This window comes from Tursiops truncatus, chromosome 21 (genome assembly GCF_011762595.2).
Source record: "Tursiops truncatus isolate mTurTru1 chromosome 21, mTurTru1.mat.Y, whole genome shotgun sequence".
Lineage (NCBI taxonomy): Eukaryota > Metazoa > Chordata > Mammalia > Artiodactyla > Delphinidae > Tursiops > Tursiops truncatus.
In genome coordinates, this window is record NC_047054.1 from 30538285 (window position 1) to 30561863 (window position 23579).

The 23579-nt window shown below is 33.6% G+C and overlaps 2 protein-coding genes across 2 annotated transcripts in view; one reads left to right on the forward strand and one right to left on the reverse strand.

Moving 5' to 3' along the window:
* Positions 1-23579, forward strand: part of LOC101339706 (disintegrin and metalloproteinase domain-containing protein 5-like) — a 230572-nt gene that overhangs the window by 190284 nt on the left and 16709 nt on the right. The gene's annotated exons all lie outside the window — the stretch shown is intronic.
* The window catches only part of ADAM2 (ADAM metallopeptidase domain 2), an 83723-nt gene that overhangs the window by 30099 nt on the left and 30045 nt on the right, over positions 1-23579 (reverse strand). Inside the window, exons 10-14 of the mRNA XM_019921510.3 lie at positions 22964-23020; positions 10585-10656; positions 9997-10163; positions 8880-8961; positions 996-1132 (exon numbers count right to left, since the gene is read on the reverse strand). Of these exons, the coding sequence (XP_019777069.2) occupies positions 996-1132; positions 8880-8961; positions 9997-10163; positions 10585-10656; positions 22964-23020 (515 nt within the window). The remainder of the gene's footprint in view (positions 1-995; positions 1133-8879; positions 8962-9996; positions 10164-10584; positions 10657-22963; positions 23021-23579) is intronic.

Sequence of the window (23579 nt, forward strand, 5' to 3'; positions counted from 1 at the left end):
ATTTTCCTTTAAATAGTAGATTTTCACATCATTTTTTTTGCCATTCAATGATGAATAAAATGTCTGTGTTGTCCAAAATTTTAGAATCATGCAATGCTATTCAAATGATGCAAAGCATTTAAAGATATGATTAATAAGCATTTTTTGCAAGATTGTAATTTGTCAAACTAAGCTTTTAAAAAAAGCATTTCCACAGATGAATGGTTTCTATATGTGTGTTAATAATTCCACCAATTTTATACAGGCCGTAATTATATATTTTTAAGTGGAATTTCTATTTTTTTCATATCTACGCAAGAATCAAAGTTATGTTAAAAAATTAATGAAAAAAATTTCAACATTCATTAAGATTGTAGGCTAAGTTTTTTGGTTGATTAAGGTGCTTTGGGGAGAAATTGGAAAGTGAAAAAAAGGCAAAATATTAGAGATAATATAAAAGAAATTAAATGTACTGTTAAATAAAATGTACTGTTGGGTTACAGTTTAAAAAAATAAAATAAATAAAAAGTATAAGAGACTGGGTCCAGTCACTGACTGGATGATGGTTTCCATAAATCTCCTGACTATTTGGTTCTAATTCCGTAAAATCTCATAGCATATTCTAAATACTGAGGATAATAGCAAAAACTTCAGTAGGCCTTTGAGGCATGATAACTGCTGCAAAACGCCTCCCTAATAAATCATTCTTGTATAACGAACACAAGCCCATACTTGGCTTATCAAATCATGCATTAAATTATAAAATCATGCAAGTAACAGTGATAAATGTAGAGGTAAGTCACATGTGATAGCAAGTGTGACATTAGATTACAAGAAATATTGAGATATGCAGCAGGGGCACTGGAATACATATTTTGATCTGGGGTCATTGGCCACAGTTTATATTCGACCATTAATAATTATTTTAATTAGAATAGACTTTCATAAACAAAATACACCAAACTTATTTTCATATAAACTATATATGTAAAGCATATAAAAGCAAAGCATCTTACATTGCTTCTGGGTTCATTACGCAGACAGCTCCTGGGCAATGGCATTTGTTGATGTCATCATAAGTTATTCCCATACTAAGGCTCAGTAATTGAGCCATAATAACTGCAAGTGATTCCAGACTTATGGTTCTGGGGTGCTGGGGAAAAAACCATACATGTATACATTCACATTTTAGGAGATAATTTATTTACCTGGAGTATAATGTAATTATTAAAAATAGTCACATGATAAAATAGAATAGAGACATCAGATATGTTAATCACAGAAATGCCATCCATGTTGGCCTAATATGTTACAGGTACCATTATCAATATAAGGAAAATATGAAAAGTGAAGTGTGAAATTTTACAAAAATGTAAATGTATGGTTCATTTGGTGGCATCAGGCCAAGAACATATTTGTCCCAATAACTTGTTAATCATATATAACAATAGCTATAACCATGTTTGTACTCATAAAAGAAAGTCTTTAAAGACACACACATATACACACACAGTATCAATTATAAATGAACAGTTTGTGCTCATTTATAATTTAATTATAGGAGATAATATTTTATATGCTGTTTCATGCATTTAAAAAAACATAAATTAGCTCACTGAATTAATTTATATTATGATAATAATGACTGATAAGAATGCTAACTCTCCACAGTTGCTTAAACTTTATTTTCAAAACTAAATGCTTTTATCACTTTTTAACAAATGTAAGATGCTTATTATAGCACACTTAGACCATGCTAAACATAGGATTTTTAAGAAAAATCCACAAATCACAATATCCCTTCAAATATATCTAATAACATTGATGACTATACTTCAGGATAGGTTCCTAGGGATATATTTTGGTATCTTCTGTTTGCCTCTGTCAATCAACTTTCCATTACTTTCCACCCTACTCTCCAGATCAGAAGGACTATACCAATGGATTATGTCAAAGGGTTCCTTTGCCCTCTGCTCTCACCTTGATTTGGTCTAATGGGGAGGAAAGGGTGAGAAAAGAGCAGGGTATTTATTACCATCACTTCCAGGGTACCTATGACTGTCTGAACCCTTGAGTAGAGGTTTCTACCTTCCATGTATAACCCTAATAAACTGACACTGTCCTTTCCTTCAAGCCTAGGGGACAATTACATATCTTTATTACTAGCCCTGAGGTAATGCAAAGTCCCTACATCTTGCGTACACATTGATAAATGGTCCCTTTATCAAAATAACACAGGTGAATGTACCATCCATTTTCAGAGAGAGGGGTGGAGGAGAGAGGGGGAGAGAGGGAGGGAGGAGGGAGGGAGGGAGAAGAACAAAAAGAAGAGAAGGAGGAGGGGGAGGGGGCAAGGGGAGGTAGATGAAGAGGAGGAGGAATGCTTGATTCTATGGGGAAGAAAATGACGGATTCTGATAAATTTTGCACATTTAAATAATAGGATATTATAAATAATAATATAATAAATGAGAGAATATTATGTTATCAGTGTAGTTATTCAGCTTTTCTTGTCTTCAGGATATTGTAGGAAAGGCCTGGCAATCATTCAATCAATATATCTTTACAATTGCTTTTTTTTTTTTTTTTTGTGGTACGCGGGCCTCTCACTGTTGTGGCCTCTCCCGTTGCGGAGCACAGGCTCTGGACGCGCAGGCTCAGCGGCCATGGCTCACGGGCCCAGCCGCTCTGCGGCATGTGGGATCCTCCCGGACCGGGGCACGAACCCGTGTCCCCTGCATCAGCAGGCGGACTCTCAACCACTGTGCCACCAGGGAAGCCCTACAATTGCTTCGTTTTCTCCGTCTCTCCTGTTCCTTATTATCACTCATAGCGCAGTAAGAGGGAAATAACAACATCCAAAAAATTTCATGTGATTTGTATAAAATCCCAATATGCAACTTTTTTATTCTTTATCTTCTGATTAGTGCATATGTTCTGGTCTCTCCTTTCCTTGTATCAAAGGATCAAAGACATGGTTTTGTATTTGAGATGGAATTTCTTTACACTCCCCTTCTGACACTCTTACTTCTATTAGCCATCTTGGGTTGCCCTCAAACAATATCACAGAAAACATTGCTCAAGGTGCCAGCAGGGTCAGTCTCTGGTGAGGTGTGTCTCCCAGGCTTCTGGAGGGCTGCCTTTGCCCTGCGTCCTCAGTGGCCCTCCCTCCTTGTGTGCTGGCTCCTCCTTTCCCCACAAAGACACCAGTCCTATTGGATTAGGGGCCCAGGCCTATGACCTGCTTTAACCTTAATGACTCCCTTAAAGGCCCCTTCTCCAAATACAGCCACACTGGGGGTTAGGGCTTCAGTATATGAATTTTAGGGGGACACAACTTTGTCCATAACAGACTAGTAAGAAAACCTTGAAAAATGTATGGACTGGAGTACGAGAATTTGCTAGAAGTTATGGTTATGACTACTTCTGTTATGAAAATAACGTAAGGGAAAATGTAAAATTATATTTAGCATTGGATTTTTTAAAATATTTTTAGAAAAAATTTACAACTAAGCAGACTAGTTTCTTTTGGTGAATAATGCCTGCTTAGGACAACAGTTGTCAAATAACAAGAACAGCACCTGGTGTTTGTTATGGCTTCTTATGTGCCAATCACTAGGCTGAGAAATTTCCTGACAAGTAAGTATTGAGATTCCTTTATTGTGTACCATGTGGTCATTCTCTATAAATGTGTCTGCCATGTATGTTTTGTAGTCTCTAATTTAGGAATCAAGATTCTACATAGGCCTTTCAGACAAAGCTTATCAATAGTGTTTAAATTTTCTAAATTTTGTTCTGAGAGATTAATTATTGCTTTGTTTATTTTAGAGTTATTTAGCTAGGTACATATGAGTTCAGGTTTATTCATATAATGATAGTCAAAGTATGTTTCATCCTAAATAATGAATCACTTAAAATTCATATTTATTTTACTTGAAAAACATTTTGCTGTTTTATGTTAATATTGATACATTAATTTTCCTTTGGTGACATAGTCTGTTCTTTTTCTTATTCTTAAAATTTCTGTAGCATTACACATGAGTTTGAAACTTATAAAGAGAAAACAACCTGATAATTTTTAATAGCTGAAATTAAAACTTTAAAAAATCTCTTTTGATTATTGTCCCTCTGAAATTACTAATAACATTTTATTCTGTATGATGGCTTCATGCTTTTTAAATAATTTATCTTAAGTCAAGTGTACAAATCTTAAGTGCCTTGATGCAGTTTTATATAAATATACATACACATACATATATGTATATATACAATATCTATATACACACATATACACATGCATAATTTATTTATACATATTATTTGTGCACACATATATACACACATATTTGTGAAGTGCATGTATGTGTGCATGTGACACATACCTACACAACCACGACAGTGAATAAGATATAAAATATTTTTATCACTCAGGAAGTTCTCTCCAGCAAGTTTTCAGGAATTATCTTGCCACAAAATTTAACTTCTATTCTGATGTTTAGCAATATGGTTTATCTTTCCTACACTTTATCTTCAGAAAATGGCATACGAAGTAAAGATTCTTTTGTTTGTGGTTTCTTTTGCCCAACATACAGTTTTTGAGATCAATGGTGAGTATAACAGTACTTCTTTTTATTGCTTACATTATATGAAGCAATAAAAAGCACATGTTTATCAATTTCATGGATAATCAGTATTGTTAAGATGTCAAATTGACCTAAAGATTCAATTCAAAACCAAAGTCCGAGTAGTTTTTGTTGAAACTGACAAGCTGATTTTAAAAGAGAAAGTCAGAAAACCTAGAAAAGCTAAATCAGTCTGAAGAAGAAGTAGTAGGGCTTACACTATAATTTTCGATGATTTACCATAAAACTATAGTTATTAAGACAAGGTGGTGCTGGAGAAAGGAGACATAAAGCTGTCTATCTATGTATCTATCATCTATTCATCATCATCAACTCTATCTTGTACCTACCTTTTAATATTTAAGTATATATTTATGTTTAATTATTAGCCATTGTATTAATCAGGCTTCTCTAGAGAAACAGAATCAATCGCACACATACGATAAGGAACATTATACATGAAGAGGCTTATTATAAGGAACTGGCTCACACAATTCTGAAGGCTGGCAAGTCTAAACCTGCAGAGTGGGCTGGCAGCCTGGGCACACAGGAGAGCCGATGGCACAGATGAAGCCTGAAGGTATTCTGCTGAAGAATTTCTTCTTGCTTGAAGAGGATGGACTTTTTGTTCTATTCAAGCCTTCCACTGATTAGATGAGGCCAACCCACATTATGGAGGGCAAAGTGCTTGACTCAGATTTCACTGATTTAAATATTAATCTCATCAAACCCCTCCAAGCTGACATATAAAATTAACCACCACAAGCATGTCTCAAACTTTACAGGTTCAGGTTCAAAATGAAACTTTCTTCCACCCTTATATTCCCCTCTGCCCCCAAAGCCAGCTGCCCTGCCTTCCTCTACCTAGCTTCTCAAGAAGAATGTTGAGCATAATCACTGATGTTTCCATGCCATTCATGGCATGTATCCAGTAACTTAGCAAGCCCTATATGTTCTGCTTTCATGATATATACCAGATAAAAGCTACTTCTCGCATATCCAAGAATAAAACACCAGTTAATACCATTCATCTGCAATTGTCTCCTATATGGTCTCCTTGTTGTGGATCCTCACCCCTCTACGATCACTTTTGTATAAGGTAACCAGAGAAATATTTCTCTCTGGCTTCAAAACTTCCAGTGCCTTTTCATTGCAAAGAGGATAAAATCCAAAACGATTTACCAAGATCCATAAGGCTGTATATGATTAGTCTGTTGCTTACTTCGACAATCAATATTTTCACAGCCATCTTGTTCTTGATATTCATTTCCATCTGAAAGCCTTGAATTTAATGATCATTTTCATGGGTTCTGATTTCCTAGGTCTTGCAATGACTGCCTTTGTCTCATCATTCATTCCTCTTCTTAAAAACCTTCTCCTCGAAATTTTTCTCTGATCACCCCAGCTAAAATAGCCTACCTCACATCCCATCAATTTTTATCATATTCTCCTAATGTATCTTCTTATTAGGAAATGCAAATATAAGATTGAAATAATTGGTTCCCTCAAAATTGTGTAGAATGTGTTCCTAAAAGCATTGTTTTTCCCCTTGTGAGATTTTAAAATAATATATTAATTCTTTTAATACCTTGGTGTTATTCTGAATTTCTAGTTCTTCTTGTGTAACATTTTAGTAAATTATGGGCTTCTATTAACAATATACTATTTGTCTAAGTTTTCAAATTTATTTAAGTTATAAATTGTTCTATTATCTCTTAAATGTTATTTATATCTGTAGTTCTCCATTATTTTTGTAATTTTATTAATATATTCCTACTCTGTCTTATAAAAATAGTTTTGCCAGAAATATTTTTGTTCTTAATTTTTTAAAGGCCTAATATCCTTTTTGAATATCTCCGTCCTACTGATCATCTGTCTTTCTTTGATTTTTGCTTTTATCTTCACTATTACCTGTGTTCAACAAGTTTTAGGGCAATGTTGTTTCCATCTTTCCACATATTTTAGGTTGGATAATTGGCTCACTGATTTAAAGGTTTATTTTCTGCAAAATTCACTAGATACTAATATCCTTAACTATTCTGCCTGATTCTGCCTGATATTCTGCCTGACATATTGCCTAATCAGTTTATCTACACTGCAATATCTTAACTACCATACTTTTATAAAAAGTTTATATCTTCAACTTTTACTCAATTTCCAAACTGCTTTATCTATTTTCTTTTTTTATATTTATAAGATTTTAGTATAAGCTTGTCAATTTTACCCCCAAAAGCCTGCTGAGATTTTGATTAGGAATGCACTGACATCTCTTCAATATCGTAAAAGAAAACTGAATTCTATACGAAAGAGAAAACATTTCAATAAAGTAAGAACAAAATCCATATGAACATATCAATAGCTATAGTAAAAAATCTGTTACCAAAATGGGACATTTAGAAAAAAATTCATATAACTTTAAATGGAATTAATTCCCCGTCAAAAATAATGACAGGATAAAAAAATAAAATACATTTTTTAAAGTTTAGAAAATTAGAAATGGAATTGAGCTTTCTTATTACGTTAAAGAATGTCTATGATAAACCAGAATGAACATAATACCTAATAGTACAATATTGAGAGTTTTTCCCTTGAGATCAGGAATGATACAAAAATGTCTACTATGAATTCAGTTAAACATTGTTCAACTTGAATTGTTCTTGGGATCCTAGGCAATTCAATAGGAGAAAAACATTAAAAAAATAAAAGATAGACATATTGGAAAAAAATGAATAAAATTGTTTTAATTCACATATGACAAAGTTGGACACAGAAAAATTTAAATCTAAAACTACTAGAAATAAATATAGAAATATTATTGTATACAAGTCAGTGTATAACATTCAGTTGTTTTTCAACATAACAGAAACTCATAAATTATACTTAAAATGTAGTATTTACTAATATCATCAAACAGTATAGAATTTACTGGTATGACTAGGAATAAATCAAACAAAATATTTGCAAAACTTCTACATATAAAGCTACAAACAGGGGCTTCCCTGGTGGCGCAGTGGTGGAGAGTCCGCCTGCCGATGCAGGGGACACAGGTTCGTGCCCCGGTCCGGGAAGATCCCACATGCCGCGGAACGGCTAGGCCTATGAGCCATGGCCGCTGAGCCTGCGCATCCGGAGCCTGTGCTCCGCAACGGGAGAGGCCACAACAGTGAGAGGCCCGCGTACTGCAAAAAAAAAAAAGCTACAAACAGTTTACACCTGTTTGCTATCTATAGTGTATTTTACTCTAAATTCCATTTTCTCATGTTTACTTCTTATTTAACCAAAGTATGTTTTATTATTTTATATTCACCTTCACTTTGCCCTATTAATGTATTTTTTGTAAAGAACTAATGTTTGAACTTAAATTTTTTTTTTAAAATCCATCAGAGACTCCATCTCTTACTTGGTGAGTTTAATTCATTTACATTCACATGATTGTCATTATATTAGGGTATGTTTAAAACATTTCCTTTGATTATTTTCTATTCATTTTATTTTACATTATTGTTTTTAAGTTTCTTCTTCCTTGGCCATCTTTACATTTCTTCCATTAGACTATTATATGGTGTAGTTTTCTTCTTATTTGTTCTTAAGACCAACATTCATTTCATATACCCTTACTTCTTTCTAAAACATACCAATATCTTTACTGTTTTCTTAAGAAGACAAGTTCTATATATATATATATATAACAAGTTCTATATATATATAACCAAAGCGTTGTGAAATAGGAGCAAAAACATACCAATTTTAAGCACACCAAGAGTTTCTGCTAAGATAGAAATGGCAATTATTGCATTTGATTCTGTTTTTCTTCACCTATGTCCCAGGAAGCATTTTGCGGCAATTGATAAATAGTTTCAAAAGTTTTATTTTAACTTGCTTCATAATTGAATCAGCTACATAATGAAGAAAATGCTCAAAATCTAAGCTTGAAATTAAAATTAGTTATTAAATATTGAGTATATTAAAAATTTATGAGCATCTTATAAGACTATAAAATAGATCACTACCATAACTTTCTAAAAGAGGGTAATTTGAACTCACAAGAAGAAAATTGTAAAAATTTTATATGTATTAAGTTAAATGTGTTATATGTGTTAAGTTAAACTTCTTATAGTTCACACATTTCTGTCAGCAGCAGGAACAAAGATCCCTAGAATCATTATGCAAATTTTAATATACTTAGCCATAATAAAATACAGAAATAGTTAATTGTATATTACTCTAAATAGCATCGTACTTATACATCTTAGCCAAGTCACTTAAACCGTACCATACCAGAGCAACACCTCCTCCATAGTATTTATCACACAGCCTCCCTTGAAAGGTTGCACCAACATAATTTGGTTTTTCTCTGTAACTTAAGTTTAAAAAAGAAGCAAATCATAAAATTTTGTAAAATTAAGAACAATTAATATTAAATTTACCTAATACTTTTTGTTTTGCATACTTATATAACAAATTCATAGATATTTCCACTTTAACACTAAGATAACAAAGCATAGAAAGGGACTAAACGTGTCTGCTTATTTTGCAAATAGATTTAAAAAACAAATAATAAACAGTGTATTATCATACGGATTTTTAGAGAATAATGAAGATATTTTTATGTAATTAAAAAATTATACTGATTCCTATAACGTAAAAATGATAAAAATAAATAAAATTTCTTAAAAGTAGAAAGCTAAGCCAATGAAGTTGACAAATGGGCAGAGTAAGCTTATGTGTTGAAGTCTCCCCTTAATCAGATAGAATTAGCCTGCCCTAGCCATGCAAAGGCATGCATATTTGTGGGACAAAAAATAACTTAAAAGATTATAATTTTATAATTATATACATGATTTTTACATAATATGATAATATATAATACATACAGGTTCTGAATATTGATAAGAGAAAAACAAAGAGATTATTAAATAGAAAGGGAGGCTTATATTTTTAAAAGTGCAGCTCACTGTGAATATAGTATGTCAGAGATACTGAAATGTACAATAGTGTTTCCATTTCATCACTATTTTGTTTTGATTTTATGGAAATAAAACATTAAAAGAAGGCCATATTACTATATTCATAAAATTCAGGTATATTTTTTCAGACAGATATTGTTAATATTTTATGTATAGTTAGGCACATTTAATGATACGTTATATACTCGAGGTAAGAAAGCGTGGTAATAAGATTGAAGTGAGTTTTAGCTATAAGTCAATAAAAAGAGTAATTATATTAGTAATTCTGCTATAAAACCCGTGTTGTGAAAAATAATATTCACAGGATGTTGTACATAAAAAAATGACATAAGATTTTTTTCCCTAAGGGCCTGTCAACTGTCAGAAATCAGGTCAAATTACATATGCTTTCTAATGTATAAGATTTAGTAATGCCAAGATATACTTACACAAGTAAAAATGCCACATCATGTGGACGCAAAACAAGATAAGATTGTTTCCATTTTAAAAATCTGCGTAATAATTCATTGGCATCTCCAGTTACCTGAATTTTATTTTCATCTATCCAAAGCTCTAATGAAGATAGAATTATTGTAATATTAAATGAATCAAAAATCTAAAATTGAAGACATAAAGAAAATATGTTCAAACTACATGGTTTAAATAGATTTGGGAATTTATCTGCAAAAATAAACGCTATACCGATGTAAATATTAAAAACCTAAACTGTAAATCTGGATTGGATCTTATAAATTCTATTAGCAAGTAATAAATATCACTAATAAAACAAGTAATAAGTAACATTTTGATATGCTTGTGCTTAAGCCAGCCCAATGTCAAGTGTTTAATTTAAGCCTTACAAAACCCTAATTAGGTATTTACAATTATTATTACTCCAATTAAACAGTTAGAAAACTGAAACTTAAGATGATTATATATTTGCCCTCTTTCACACAATATGTGTATTCAGGCAGGGTCATAAAAAAAGTCTGAGAATTGTTTAAGTAACACAAACAAATGCAAAAGCAAACACTTACAGCATTGGTCAATCCAATCAACTGGAAAATTTTCTGAGTGACAACAGTTGTATCAGAACCCATATGATTATACTGAAAAAGATAATTGCCTTTTAGATCTAAATATATATTGCTTAATATTTAATGATGGTTATTATGTTTAAAATTTAGAAGTATGAGTTAAGAAATTATTTAAATTACCAATTTATTAGTTTTTAAATAGTATTTATTATTATAGACATAATGTGTGGAAAATTAAAAATATTAAAAAAATACAAAAAGGCACTACAAACTCTTGCAAAATTAAGAGAAGAAGAAAGCCTTCTAAACACATTTTACAAGGCCAGCATTATCCTAATATTGAAACCAGACAAAAACACCCCAAGAAAAGAAAATTACAGGCCAATATTCCTGATGAATATAGGCGGAAAAATCCTCAAGAGAATATTGGCAATGCAAATTCAACAGCACACTAAAAGGATCATACATCATGATCAAGTGGGATTTATTCCAGGGATGCAAGAATGGTTCTATTTCTATGAATCCATCAATGTGATGCACACCACATTAACAAAATAAAGAATAAAAAAATCATATGATCATCTCAATAGATACAGAAAAGGCATTTGACAAAATTCAACCTCCCTTCAGGATAAAAACTCTCAACAAAGTGAATACAGAGGAAATGTGTCTCAGCAAAATAAAGGCCACGGCCAACATCATGCTCAACAGTGTAAAGCTAAAAACTTTCCCTCTAAGACCAAGAACAAGGGAAGGATACCTACTATCGCCACTCTTATCTAGCATAGTATTGGAAGTCCTGGCCAGAGAGATTAAGGAAGAAAAAGAAATAAAAGTATTCAAATTGGGGAAAAAGAAGTGAAACTGTCACTGTTTGCAGCTGACATATATAGAAAACCTGAAAGGCTCCACCAAAAAACTGTTGGAACTAAGAAAAATTCACCAAAGTTACAGGATAAAAAACCAATATGCAAAAATCTGTTATATTTCTTTATAATAATAACAGGCTCTCAGAAAGAGAAATTAAGAAAACAATCCCACTTACAATTGCATCAAAAGAATAAAATACCTAGGAAAAATTTAACCAAGGAGATAGGTCTTTACACTGAAAACTAAAAGACATTGATGAAAGCAACTGAAGAAGGCACAAATGAGTGGAAAGTTATTCCAAGCTCATAAATTAGAATAGTTAATATTGTTAAAATGTTCACACTACTCAAAGCAATATACAGATTCAATGCAATCCTTATCAAAATGTCAATGGCATTTTTCACAGAAATAGAACAAACAGACCTAAAATTTGTATAGAACTACAAAGACCCTGACTAGCCAAAGCAAATGTGAGAAAGAACAAAGCTGGAGACATCATGTTCCCTGATTTCAAACTATATTACCGGTACAAAGCACTGTGGGTGGTATTGTCATTAAAACAGACACATAAATCAATGGAACAGAATAGAGAGTTCAGGAAAAAACCCAACACATTATCGTGGGTTAATTAGTTTACACAAATGGGGAAAGGACAGTCTCTTTAATAAATAATGTAGGGAAAACTGTACAACACATGCAAAAGAATGAAACTGGACTACTATCTTACACCATACACAAAAAAATAATTCAAAATGTATTGAAGACTTGAATGCAAGACCTGAAACCATAAAACACCTAGAAGAAAACAGGTGATATGCTCCTTCACATTGGGTGGATAATGAACAAAGCATGAATATTTTTAATATTCAAAGTTTTCTTACAATTTGACAAGAAGGCAAACAACCATTAATAAAATGAGCAAAAGGATTAAGTTGTCAGTTCAGTGAAAAGAAAATACTAGTGGCCAGTAAACATTAAATGATGTTCAAATTAATTCTCAGTTAAAGAATGGAAGTTAAAATTACAATGAGATATAATTTTATACCCATTGGCTGACAAAAATTAAAGAGAAATATAAAACTAATCGTTGGCAGGTATGAGAGGAAAATACTACTTTCAGTTTTACCTTGGAGATGCGAAAAGTTACAGCGTTTTTATAAAGCAATGAACAATATCTATTGAAATTAAACTACATACGTATCCTTTGACCCATCATCCATACTCCTGGTTACCTACTTTCACAGAGATTACGTTCCCAAGATGTAAGAACTCATGACTAAGGATACTTCATGTAGCATTATTTATAGTGACAAAGCAACATTTAAAACACTGGAAACAAAGTGAATACTCAACAATAATAGAATAAATGAATAAATGATGGTATATAAATACAATGGTATGCTGTGCTGCCCTTAAAAATGAATTAGCTATTCAGTTGATTTGAAAGACCACCCACCAAAAAAATTAATGAGTATATTAAATAATCCAAGCAAACATCAGAGACTGACAGACTTGATTAAGGAAAAAAAACAATTAAATATAAATTGTTACAGAAGGGATGTCCCTGGTGGTCCAGTGGTTAAAACTCCATACTTCCACTGCAGGGAGCACAGTTTGATCCCTGGTTGGGGAACTAAGATCCCGCATGCCGTGCGGCATGGCCAAAAGAAAAAAATTGTTACAGAAGACATAGTACATTTTCAAGGACTGGGAAGTCCATCAGGAAGACATAAAACTATAAACATTATATGCATCTAAGAACTGAGCCTAAAAATTACACGAAACGCACAAGTGAAGGGAGAAATAGAAAATTCAACAATAATGTATGGAGATTTAAGTACACAATTTCAGTAGTAGAATAACTGGTCAAAAACTCAACACAGATATAGGAGACTAAAACTAAACCCTAAACCAACAGATATTTATAGAATATTCCACCCCAAAATGTCACAACATGCGCTTCTCAAGTGCTCATGGAACATGATCTAGGAATAGACTATATACTAGGTTATAGGATAAGCTTCAACTGAGTTAATACAATTAAAAAATACAAAATTGCTCTCTGACCATAAAAAATCAACAACAGAAAGAAATTTGAGAAATTCAAAGTATGTGGAAATTAAACAATAGATTATAAATAACCAATAATCAAAGAAGAAATCACAGGGAAATTAGAGAATACTAATACAACATAGTAAAATTTATGGTATTCAGCTAAAGCAGTGCTCAGAAGGCAACTTATAGGAAATAGCTATATTAAAAAAAAGAAGCACCATCTCAAATAACTAATTTCCACTTAGGAAATTAGTGAATGAAAAGCAAAGAACTCAAAGGAAGGAAATGGAAGAAATTAATAAAAATCAGAGCAAAATGATTGAAATATGAATATAAAAAACAACATATATTAACAAAACAAAAATTATTAATTTAGGATAAAAGAAAGGTTACAGTCACTAACCATAGAGAAATAACTAGCCTTGTAAATGAACACTGTGAAAAATAATGTGGCAACAATTTAGATAACTTAGATGAAATGAATGATTTCTTATAATAAACAGATACTGAAACTGACTCAAGAAGAAACAGAATATGTAACAAGCAAAAAGATTAAATATGCATTTAAAAAATTCCCACAAAGAAAAGCCTAGTTCTAGAAGGCTTTATTGGTGAATCCAATCAAACATTTAGAGAAGAATTAACACCAATTCGTTACAAATTCTCCTATAAAATCGGAGGGAACCCATTTCTATTCATTCAATAAGGTCAGTATTACCCTGATATGAAAACCAGAAAAGACATAACAAGAAAATAAAAGTCCAAAACAAACTACATTCCTCATGAATATTATTGTAAAAATCCTAATCAGAAAACTAACCAATTTATGCAACACATAAAAAGAATTAGACACCACGACCAAGTGGGATTTATCTCAGAAATACAAGCTTGGCTTAATGTCTAAAAACCAATAGATGTATTTCAAAACATTATAGAACAAGGAACATAATGACCAAAACCCACATGATTCTTTTTTTCCTTTTTACATCTTTATTGGAGTATAATTGTTTTACAATGCTGTGTTAGTTTCTGCTGTATAACAAAGTGAATCAGCTATACGTATACATATATCCCCATATCCTCTCCCTCTTGCATCTCCCTCCCACCCTCCCTGTCCCATCCCTCGAGGTGGTCACAAAGTACTGAGCTGATCTCCCTGTGCTATGCAGCTGCTTCCCACTAGCTGTCTATTTTACATTTGGTAGTGTATTTATGTCAATACTACTCTTTCACTTTGTCCCAGCTTCCCTCCCCACCCCCTGTGTCCTCAATTTCACTCTCTACGTCTGCGTCTTTATTCCTGTCCTGTCCCTATGTTCATCAGAACCTTTTTTTTTTTAGATTCCATATATATGTGTTAGCATACGATATTTGTTTTCCTCTTCACTCTGTATGACAGACTCTAGGTCCATCCACCTCACTACAAATAACTCAATTTCATTTCTTTTTGTGGCTGAGTAATATTCCATTATATACATGTGCCACATCTTTATCCATTCATCTGTCGATGGACATTTAGGTTGCTTCCATGTCCTGGCTATTGTAAATAGTGCTGCAGTGAACATTGTGGTACATGTCTCTTTTTGAATTATGGTTTTCTCAGGGTATATGCCCAGTAGTGGGATTGCTGGGTCATATGGTAGTTCTATTTTTTTTTCCCATAGTGGCTATATCAATTTACATTCTCACCAACAGTGCAAAAGGGTTCTCTTTTCTCCACACCCTCTCTAGCATTTATTGTTTGTGGATTTTGTGGAAACTGGACATTCTTTCAAAAGACACAGAAGAAGCATTTGACTAAAGAAAAAAAAAAGCTCAATAAACTAGGGATAGATGAGAACTCCCTCAACCTGATAAAAGACATCTATTAAAAAACCACAGATAGCATCACACTTAATGGTGAAAGAATAAGTGTTATTTCTCTTAGATCAGGAAAAAGATAAGTATATCTGTTCTCATTGCTACTATCTCAGCTTTCACTGGAGGCTCTAGCCTAAGCATTTAGTAAAGGAAAAGAAACAAGAGGCATCTACGTAGAAAAAAAAGAAGTTAAACACTCTATTAACAGACAAAAAGATGTGTATATATAAAAATCCTGGGCTTCCCTGGTGGCACAGTGGTTGAGAGTCCGCCTGCTGATGCAGGGGACGTGGGTTCGTGCCCCGGTCTGGGAAGATCCCACATGCCGCGGAGCGGCTGGGCCCGTGAGCCATGGCCGCTGAGCCTGTGTGTCTGGAGCCTGTGCTCCGCAATGGGAGAGGCCACAACAGTGAGAGGCCCACATACAGCAAAAAAAAAAAAAAAAATCCTAAGACAACCACTAAAAAACATTAGCACTAATAAATGATTTCAGCAGAATTGGAGAATACAAGATCAATATATAAATCAACTGCATTTCCATACTCCAGCAATAAACAATCTAAAATTAAATTAAGAAAATAAATCCATTTATGATGGTATCAAACAATGATAATATGCCAAAAAATAAATTTAACAAAAGAAGTACAAAACACACACTGAAAACTACAAAACACCATTGAAAGAAAGTAAAGAAGATACAAATAAATGGAAAGTGAACCTGTGTTCATGGATTGGAAGACCCATTATTGTTAAGATGGCAATAATCTCCAAATAGATCTATAGAAATAATATAATCCCTATTAAAATTCCAGCATTGTTTTGCAGGAATTGGCAAGTTTACCTTATTATGTATATGAAAGTGAAAGGGATCCAGAATGTCTGCAAAAATTTTAAATAAGAAGAACAAAGTTGGAAGACTCATACACCCAAATCTGAAAACTAACTACAAAGCTGTAATGATCAAGGCAGTGTGCTTTTGGCTTTCGATTAGAGTTATAGATCAATAAAATAACAATTTCTAGAAATAAATTCTAACACTTATGGTCAATTGATATTTGGAGAGAGCAAGAACATTAAATGGAGAAAGACTGATGTTTTCAAAATTTTAAAATGTTATGCTTCAAATGACACAATCAAAAAATGAAAAGGTAACCCACAGAATGGATAAAAATATTTGCAAATCATGTATTGGATAAGCGTCTAGCATCCACAATATATAATGAATACTTAACTACAACAATTAAAAAGACAACCCAATGAAATATGTGTAAAGAATTTAAATAATTTCTCAAATAAAATATTCTAATAGCTAATAAGAAAGTGCAAATATTCTCAACATCATTACACAATAGGGAATGCAAATCAAAAGCACAGTGAGAAACTAATTCACACCCACCAGGATGGCTAAAGTCCAAAAGACAGACAATAACAGAGTTGAGAATTTAGAGGAATTAGAACTCATACATTTGTTCATTGCTGGTGCAATACATAATGGTGAAAATTGTTTTTTAGGGTCTCAAAATGTGAAACATTTTGAGTTACCACACAACTCAGCAACTCTCACCTTTTGCATCTACCTAATAGAAATAAAAGCTTATGTCCACACAAAAACTTGTACAAAAATAACATTATTATGATACAAATATTATTGGAAAGCAGAGATAAGACATGCCAGCTGAGACACCCAGTGGACCACCCAACTCCAAGCAAAATCAGTAGTTTACTAACAGTACACAAGTGAGGCCAGTCCAGCACAAGGAGATCTTAATGAGATCAGAGGATATTTAAGAATTGTGAGCTAAATAAATAGTTGTCCTTTTAAGCCACTAAATTTTGGAGTAGTTTGTTATGAGCAACAAAAAGTGTCTCAGAAATCTATAAATGACTAAAACAAGGAATAGAAGTAAGAATGTATGAAAATATCTAATTTTCAAGCACAGTAAAATAAAATACCTAGCAAATATGTGAAACCTATAAGAAGAAAAGTTCACAAACTAAGGGGGATTAAAAAGTTAATTACAGAGAGTGGGACTCCTGAGATGGTGAAATAATGAGGTCTGCAAATCCTTTCCACAATAAGCAATGATAAAAGACAAAAGTCTCAAAAACATTTCAAGATTCTGGCAATTGACCAAGGGCATTAAAATGAGAAATATTAATTAAAGAAAAACTATTAATCCTATGGTAAGAACAGTGGGAATCTGTGACATTTCACCTGAGGTTGTCCCCAACCACATCTCAAATTGTATTGTGTGGTAATTCTACCATGGTAGGTCAAGCCATAAAATCCAAACACTTCCCTATCAGAGGAGGATAACTTGATTTGGTGCAGAGCAGGGCAAAACTACGTGCCCAGATATACTGTCAAAAACAATAGTGATCTCTGTGGCAAATGAATATTGAAGGGCATCATCACAGATAAACTTAGGCTGTGATACTGGTTATTTTAAGCAACAGACCAGAAGATGAGCCAGAAATCTAACATGGAATTGGGGGGGGGGGGGGATATGATAGCCATAACGGGTCTTGACAACCTTCCATATATCCTTTATAGTCTGGAATATTCCATTCATGCACCAGTTAACACTCATGCTCAGGAGAGACTGAAAGGGGTCTAAGATATCGACAAGTTCATGGCTGAACTTGAAACGTTACTCACTACCTGAGGAGATGTGAGAAAGTCCTATAAAAATCAAAACCTACCTGACTTGAAAACTGAATACTTTCCCTAACAGACAAATCCATTTGCAAACGTTAGAAGCCTACTAGCTCAAATGTTGGAGCATAGCCTCTGACCAGTCATTGGCTGACCACTAAGATATGTTCACCCAAGGTCAACCACAAAAATCCTGGCTTAAAAGTAGAAACAAGAATTTAAAAAACAGTAAGCACAATAAAACAATGTTACCCACATATTTGAAAATGCAGTCATTAGAAACTATGAGGTAGACCTTATTGGATTTAGCACACGAAACTATAAAACAACTATGGTAAACATGGAACTGAAAGGAACCATGTTTAAAGAAGTGAAGGAATGATGACATTGACTCATAAAAAAGAGAGTATCAGTAAAGAATATAAATTACACATTATAATGTACAGCTTGGTGACGATGGCTAATAACACTGCATCGTATACTTGAATGTTCTAAGAGAGTAGAATTTAAATGTTCTCACCACAAAAGAGAAATGAAAATTAATTATGTGATGGGATGGACGTGGTAGCCAATACTACAGTGGTAATCATTTTGTAATTTATAAATGTATCAAGTCAACACATACATATTAAACTTACACAGTTATGTGTCAATTATATCTCAAACCTGAGTGAAATAGAAAAAACAAATAATAATTATAAAATTGTAAAAAAGAACTAAATAGATACTTGAGTTGAAAATATAATAACTAAAATTATATAAGCTCACTAGCAGAAAGAATAAATGAAAATAATAATGTATCAATAGAAATTATTCAACATAAAGAACAGAAAGGAAAAACAAGAAGTAAAGTGAACAGAATCTCAGACACCTGTTTGACACCATGAAGCAAATACACATTTACAGAATGAGCATCTTAGAAGGAGAGGAGACATAGAAATGATCAAAAACAAAACAAAACAAAACAAACAAAAATACAAAACTTGAGTAAATAATAGCTAAAAACTCCCAAACAATGAAAATCACTAATCTACACATTACTTAGGCTTAACAAACTTCAAGTAAGATAAAATCAGAGACAATCACACATAGACACATCATAGTTGTAGTTACTGGACAACAGCCACAAGGAGAAAATCTTTACACTGAGAAGAAAAAAGTGGTACATCACCTATAGGAGAAGCACAGCAAGGTTCAGAGCTGACTTCTCATTAGAATCAATGGAGACCAGGTGGGGTTACAAATTCAAAGTGCTACCACAAAATACTCTCAGTCAAGAATTCTATACTCAGCAAAACTATTCTTCTTAAGTAAAGGCAACAGAAAGCCATTCTCAAATTTTAAAGACAGAGAGAGAGAGAGAAATCAGTGATAGCAGAGCTGCTCTGCCAGAAATAATAAGGCAAGAAATGGTAATAATCAGGGAATTCCCAGGTTCAAAAGATGACACAAAACAGTAACTCATATCTACATAAGTATAATAAAGAACATTGGTACTAGCAATAACAAAGTATAAAACAATAAATAGCTTGTCTTTTCTTCTCTAAAATTAGTTTAAAAAAACTTGCAAAAGACAGTAATTTATCCCTTTTTTTTTCTTTTTTGGCCAAGCGGCTTCTGGGATCTTAGTTCGCCAACCAGGGATCGAACCTGGGCCCCCAGCAGTGAAAGAGCCTGCATCCTAACCACTGGGCCGTCAAGGAATTCCCACAAAAGACAATAATTTAAATTTCAAGAAAGGGTGGTATAAACTCATCTCTCCCTGTTCCTCCAAGCTGATCAAAATTATAAAAAAGTATAAACCCTGAAATAATATAACAAAAAAATCATAGGAAGTCTCTAAAAGGTGGAAGTAAGAAGGTACCTGTACAGGTATGCTAGGAATGGAAGAACAACATAGCTTCTCAGCAATTCCCAACACCCCATCCAGTGGCAAAAAAGTAGTCCAGGTAGAAATGGAATGAGAAACCCATTAACACCGTGATGCCTAGAATAGTAACCTCTGCACCACAGCATGGAGCTTCTCATTAACGAGCTTGAGACAACAGGTGGCCTGGACCAGGAAACAGCCATTTGGTCCTATTGGCGGTATCAGCAGGGAAGAGCGAAACTCTTCTGACAAAATATCTCCACCCCCACAGGCTTGATGTCTCCTGTACCTACCTAGAAACGCTAGGCAGAATGACCCTGGGAAGTAACTCCCACCCGCACAAACAGTACTAGAGTCCCACTGGCACTGGGTGGACCAGGGAGACACTTTCCACCTGCACAGGCCCACCATCTACAATATTCCACTCAGAGGCAATAGAAGGAGACAGGGGAAGGTCCTTCCACTCCTGCAGGCAGGGCAGGCAAGTATCACTGGGACCCGCAGAAACAGTGACTGAACCAAGAAGACCAAAATAGCATTATGAAGGCTCTGAGAACTTTTGTCATTGAATTTAACCCATATAATTTGGTCAGGACTTATGTGCTACAACTAAGGAGTCTGAATGAACAAAATAAAAGATTTAAGTAGAATGAAGAATTGCATAACGTAATAGTAAAAATTTCCAGAAAGCAACTGAAAACCATTTGCCATACCAAGAACCAGGAAAATCACAACTTGAGGGAGAAAAGTCAGTCAATACATGTCAACACCAAAGTACATCACTTGGTAGAATTATCTGACAAAGATTTAAAGTAGCCTTTGTAAAATGATGACAACAAATAATTAAAAATATCCTTCATGGGGAGTGAAGTCAACAAAATGGAGAACTAGAAAACACCAAGCCTTCGTTTTTCTCTGGAAACATCAAAAGACAACCAGAAACTGGCTGAAATAACCTCATTGGAGCCTCCAGAAAACCTCAGGAAAACATTCAAAGGTCTACAAATGTCCAATCAAGAAAAAAACATCTTGAAAATGACAGGAAATTTTGTGGTGTTTTTACTCCCCTATGCCCTGTTCCCTTCCCCAGTGTGGCATGGTTTAATCTGGAGGAAATGGTAGTCCATTTCCCAATTCCCTCCCTTATACCAGGTGGAGCAGAGAAGACCTTATCTGCAATGTTCTAACCGGTCTGGAAGGTGCCTGAATGGCTGTTTTCTGTGTCCCCTGGTTATTTTATCAAATGCTGAATTTTCAACAAAAATCACAATGTGTCTTAGTCAGTTTGGGCTGCCCTAACAAAAACACCATAGACTGGGTGCTCAAACAACAAATATTTATTTCTCACAGTTCTGGAGGCCAGGAAGTTTAAAGATTAGGTTTCCAGCATACCCTGTGTCTGATGAGAACATGCTCCCTGGTTCAGAGATGGCCATCTTGCCATCTTCCTGCTCTGTCCTCACATGGTAGAAGAGGTGAGGGAGCTCTCTGGCCTCTCTTTTATAAGGGCACTAATCCCATTCATGAGGGCTCCAGCTTCATGACCTAAGCCACTCCCAAAGGCTCCACTTCCCAGTACCATCACTATGCATTAGTATAAATTTTAGAGGAACAGAAACAGTCTATGTTACAAGGCAAACAAAGAAAAAAAGCATGGCCCAAACGAAGGAAATAAATTGACAGAAACCCTTCCTGAGGACATAGAGACATACTAGACAAAGTCTTTAAAACAACTGCCTAAAATATGCTCAAAGAGCTAAAGGAAAACAAAAAGAATGAAGGGAAGTCAGGAAAATGATATATGAATAAAATGAAAATATCAACAAAGATATAGAAATTATAAAAAGAAACCAAACAAATTCTGGCATTGAAAAATGCGATAACTGAGCTGAAAATTGAGTAGAAGGATTCAACAGTAGATTTAAAGGGGCAGAAGAAAGAAGCAGTAAACTTGAGAACAGGATAACTGAAATTATTGAGTCTGAGAACCAGAAAGAAAAAGGAGGGACTGGTGGGATACCATTATGCAGAACAATATATGACTTAAGGGAATCCCAGAAGAAGAAGAGAGATTATTTAAAGATATAATGGCCAAAAGCTTGCCAAATCTGATGAACCACATGAACACACAAATCCTTAAGCTTAAATTCTAAGAAGGATAAAGCCAAAGAGACCCACACCAAGACAAATTATAATCAAACTGTCAAAACCTAAAGAGAATATTAATATTGAAGGCAGCAAGAGAAAAGTAACTAACCACATAAAAGGGGTGATAATAAGATTACTAGCCGATTTCTTAGCAAACACTTTAGAGGACAGAAGACAAGGGGATGATATATTTAAAGTGCTGAATGCAAGATGAAACAGGCACTTTGGAAGACAGTCTGGCAGTTTCTCACAAAAAAATCAAACAAAAAAACCATACTGTTACCATATGATGCAGCAATCATGCTGCTTGATATTTACCCAAAGGATTTAAAATATGTCAATACAAAAACCTGTGAATGGATGTTAATAGCAGCTTGATTCATCTCAAAATTGGAAGCAACCAAGATGTCCTTTAGTAGATGAATGGATAAATAAACTGTGGTACATACAGACAATGCAATATTACTCAGTACTAAAAGAAATTAGCTCGCAAGTCATGATAAGGCATGTAGTAAAGTTAAATGCATGTTACCAAGGTAAAGAAGCTAATCTGTAACAACTACATACTGTACATTTCAACTATATGATCTTCTGAAAAAGGCAAAATTATGGAGACAGTAAAAGATCAAAGGTTATTAGACATTATGGGTATGGGAATGATGAATAAAAATTACTAAGAAACTATTTTATAGGTAACATGTTTTAATATGTTAATTATATAAAATTTAAAATAAACTAATAGAGATTTGATTTCCAATTTACTACTGATACTAGTAATTTAAATTCATTAAGGCAGAGATAAATCAAAAATTAAATAAAATCATTTATTGTCCTATGTTAAAAATTTATTCCAACACTTTTTATAACCTCCCATTGCTAATATAAATTAAGATAAGACAAATAAGTGAAAGTATACTTACTAAATTTTTTTCAACTACAACATGCATTTCTATATACTGAGAGAAGTCTGCAGGTGGCTGAAAAAAAGTCACAATCTTTAGATAAAAATTGAAGAATCATTTAATTATTTTAAGTAATATACTACTTCACAAATTCAACATTGAAAATTCAGTTTTCTATATGAAAATAGAAATCATTTTCAGAATATTGCCTTTGTCATGTCTTTCACACCTGATCAATCACTTAATTTACTCAGAAAATAGCTTTCCTCTACCTTCCATTCTCCATATTCTCACTGGTACTGGGCTACTCATATGATTCTTTTCCCTGAGGAAATTCTTCCCTTGACTTGCCATTATGTGTGTATTTATGTTCGTTTAATGATTCCACTATACATTATTATGCTGTATGGTTTTATCTACGGCCTTGAAAGAGTAGGGGCACATCTCTGTGTTTAGAGGGGTGGGATTTCATCTGAAGGATAAAGCTAATCCTTGTATAAATCACCGCAGAAAAAAGTGAGCAACAGAGAAACAAAATGGGTTTCTTAAACTGCACCATAGATATCTCAGTATGTGGAATCTGGTTATGATGTCATTTAATTAGACCACAGTGGTTAAATTAGGCACAAATGTG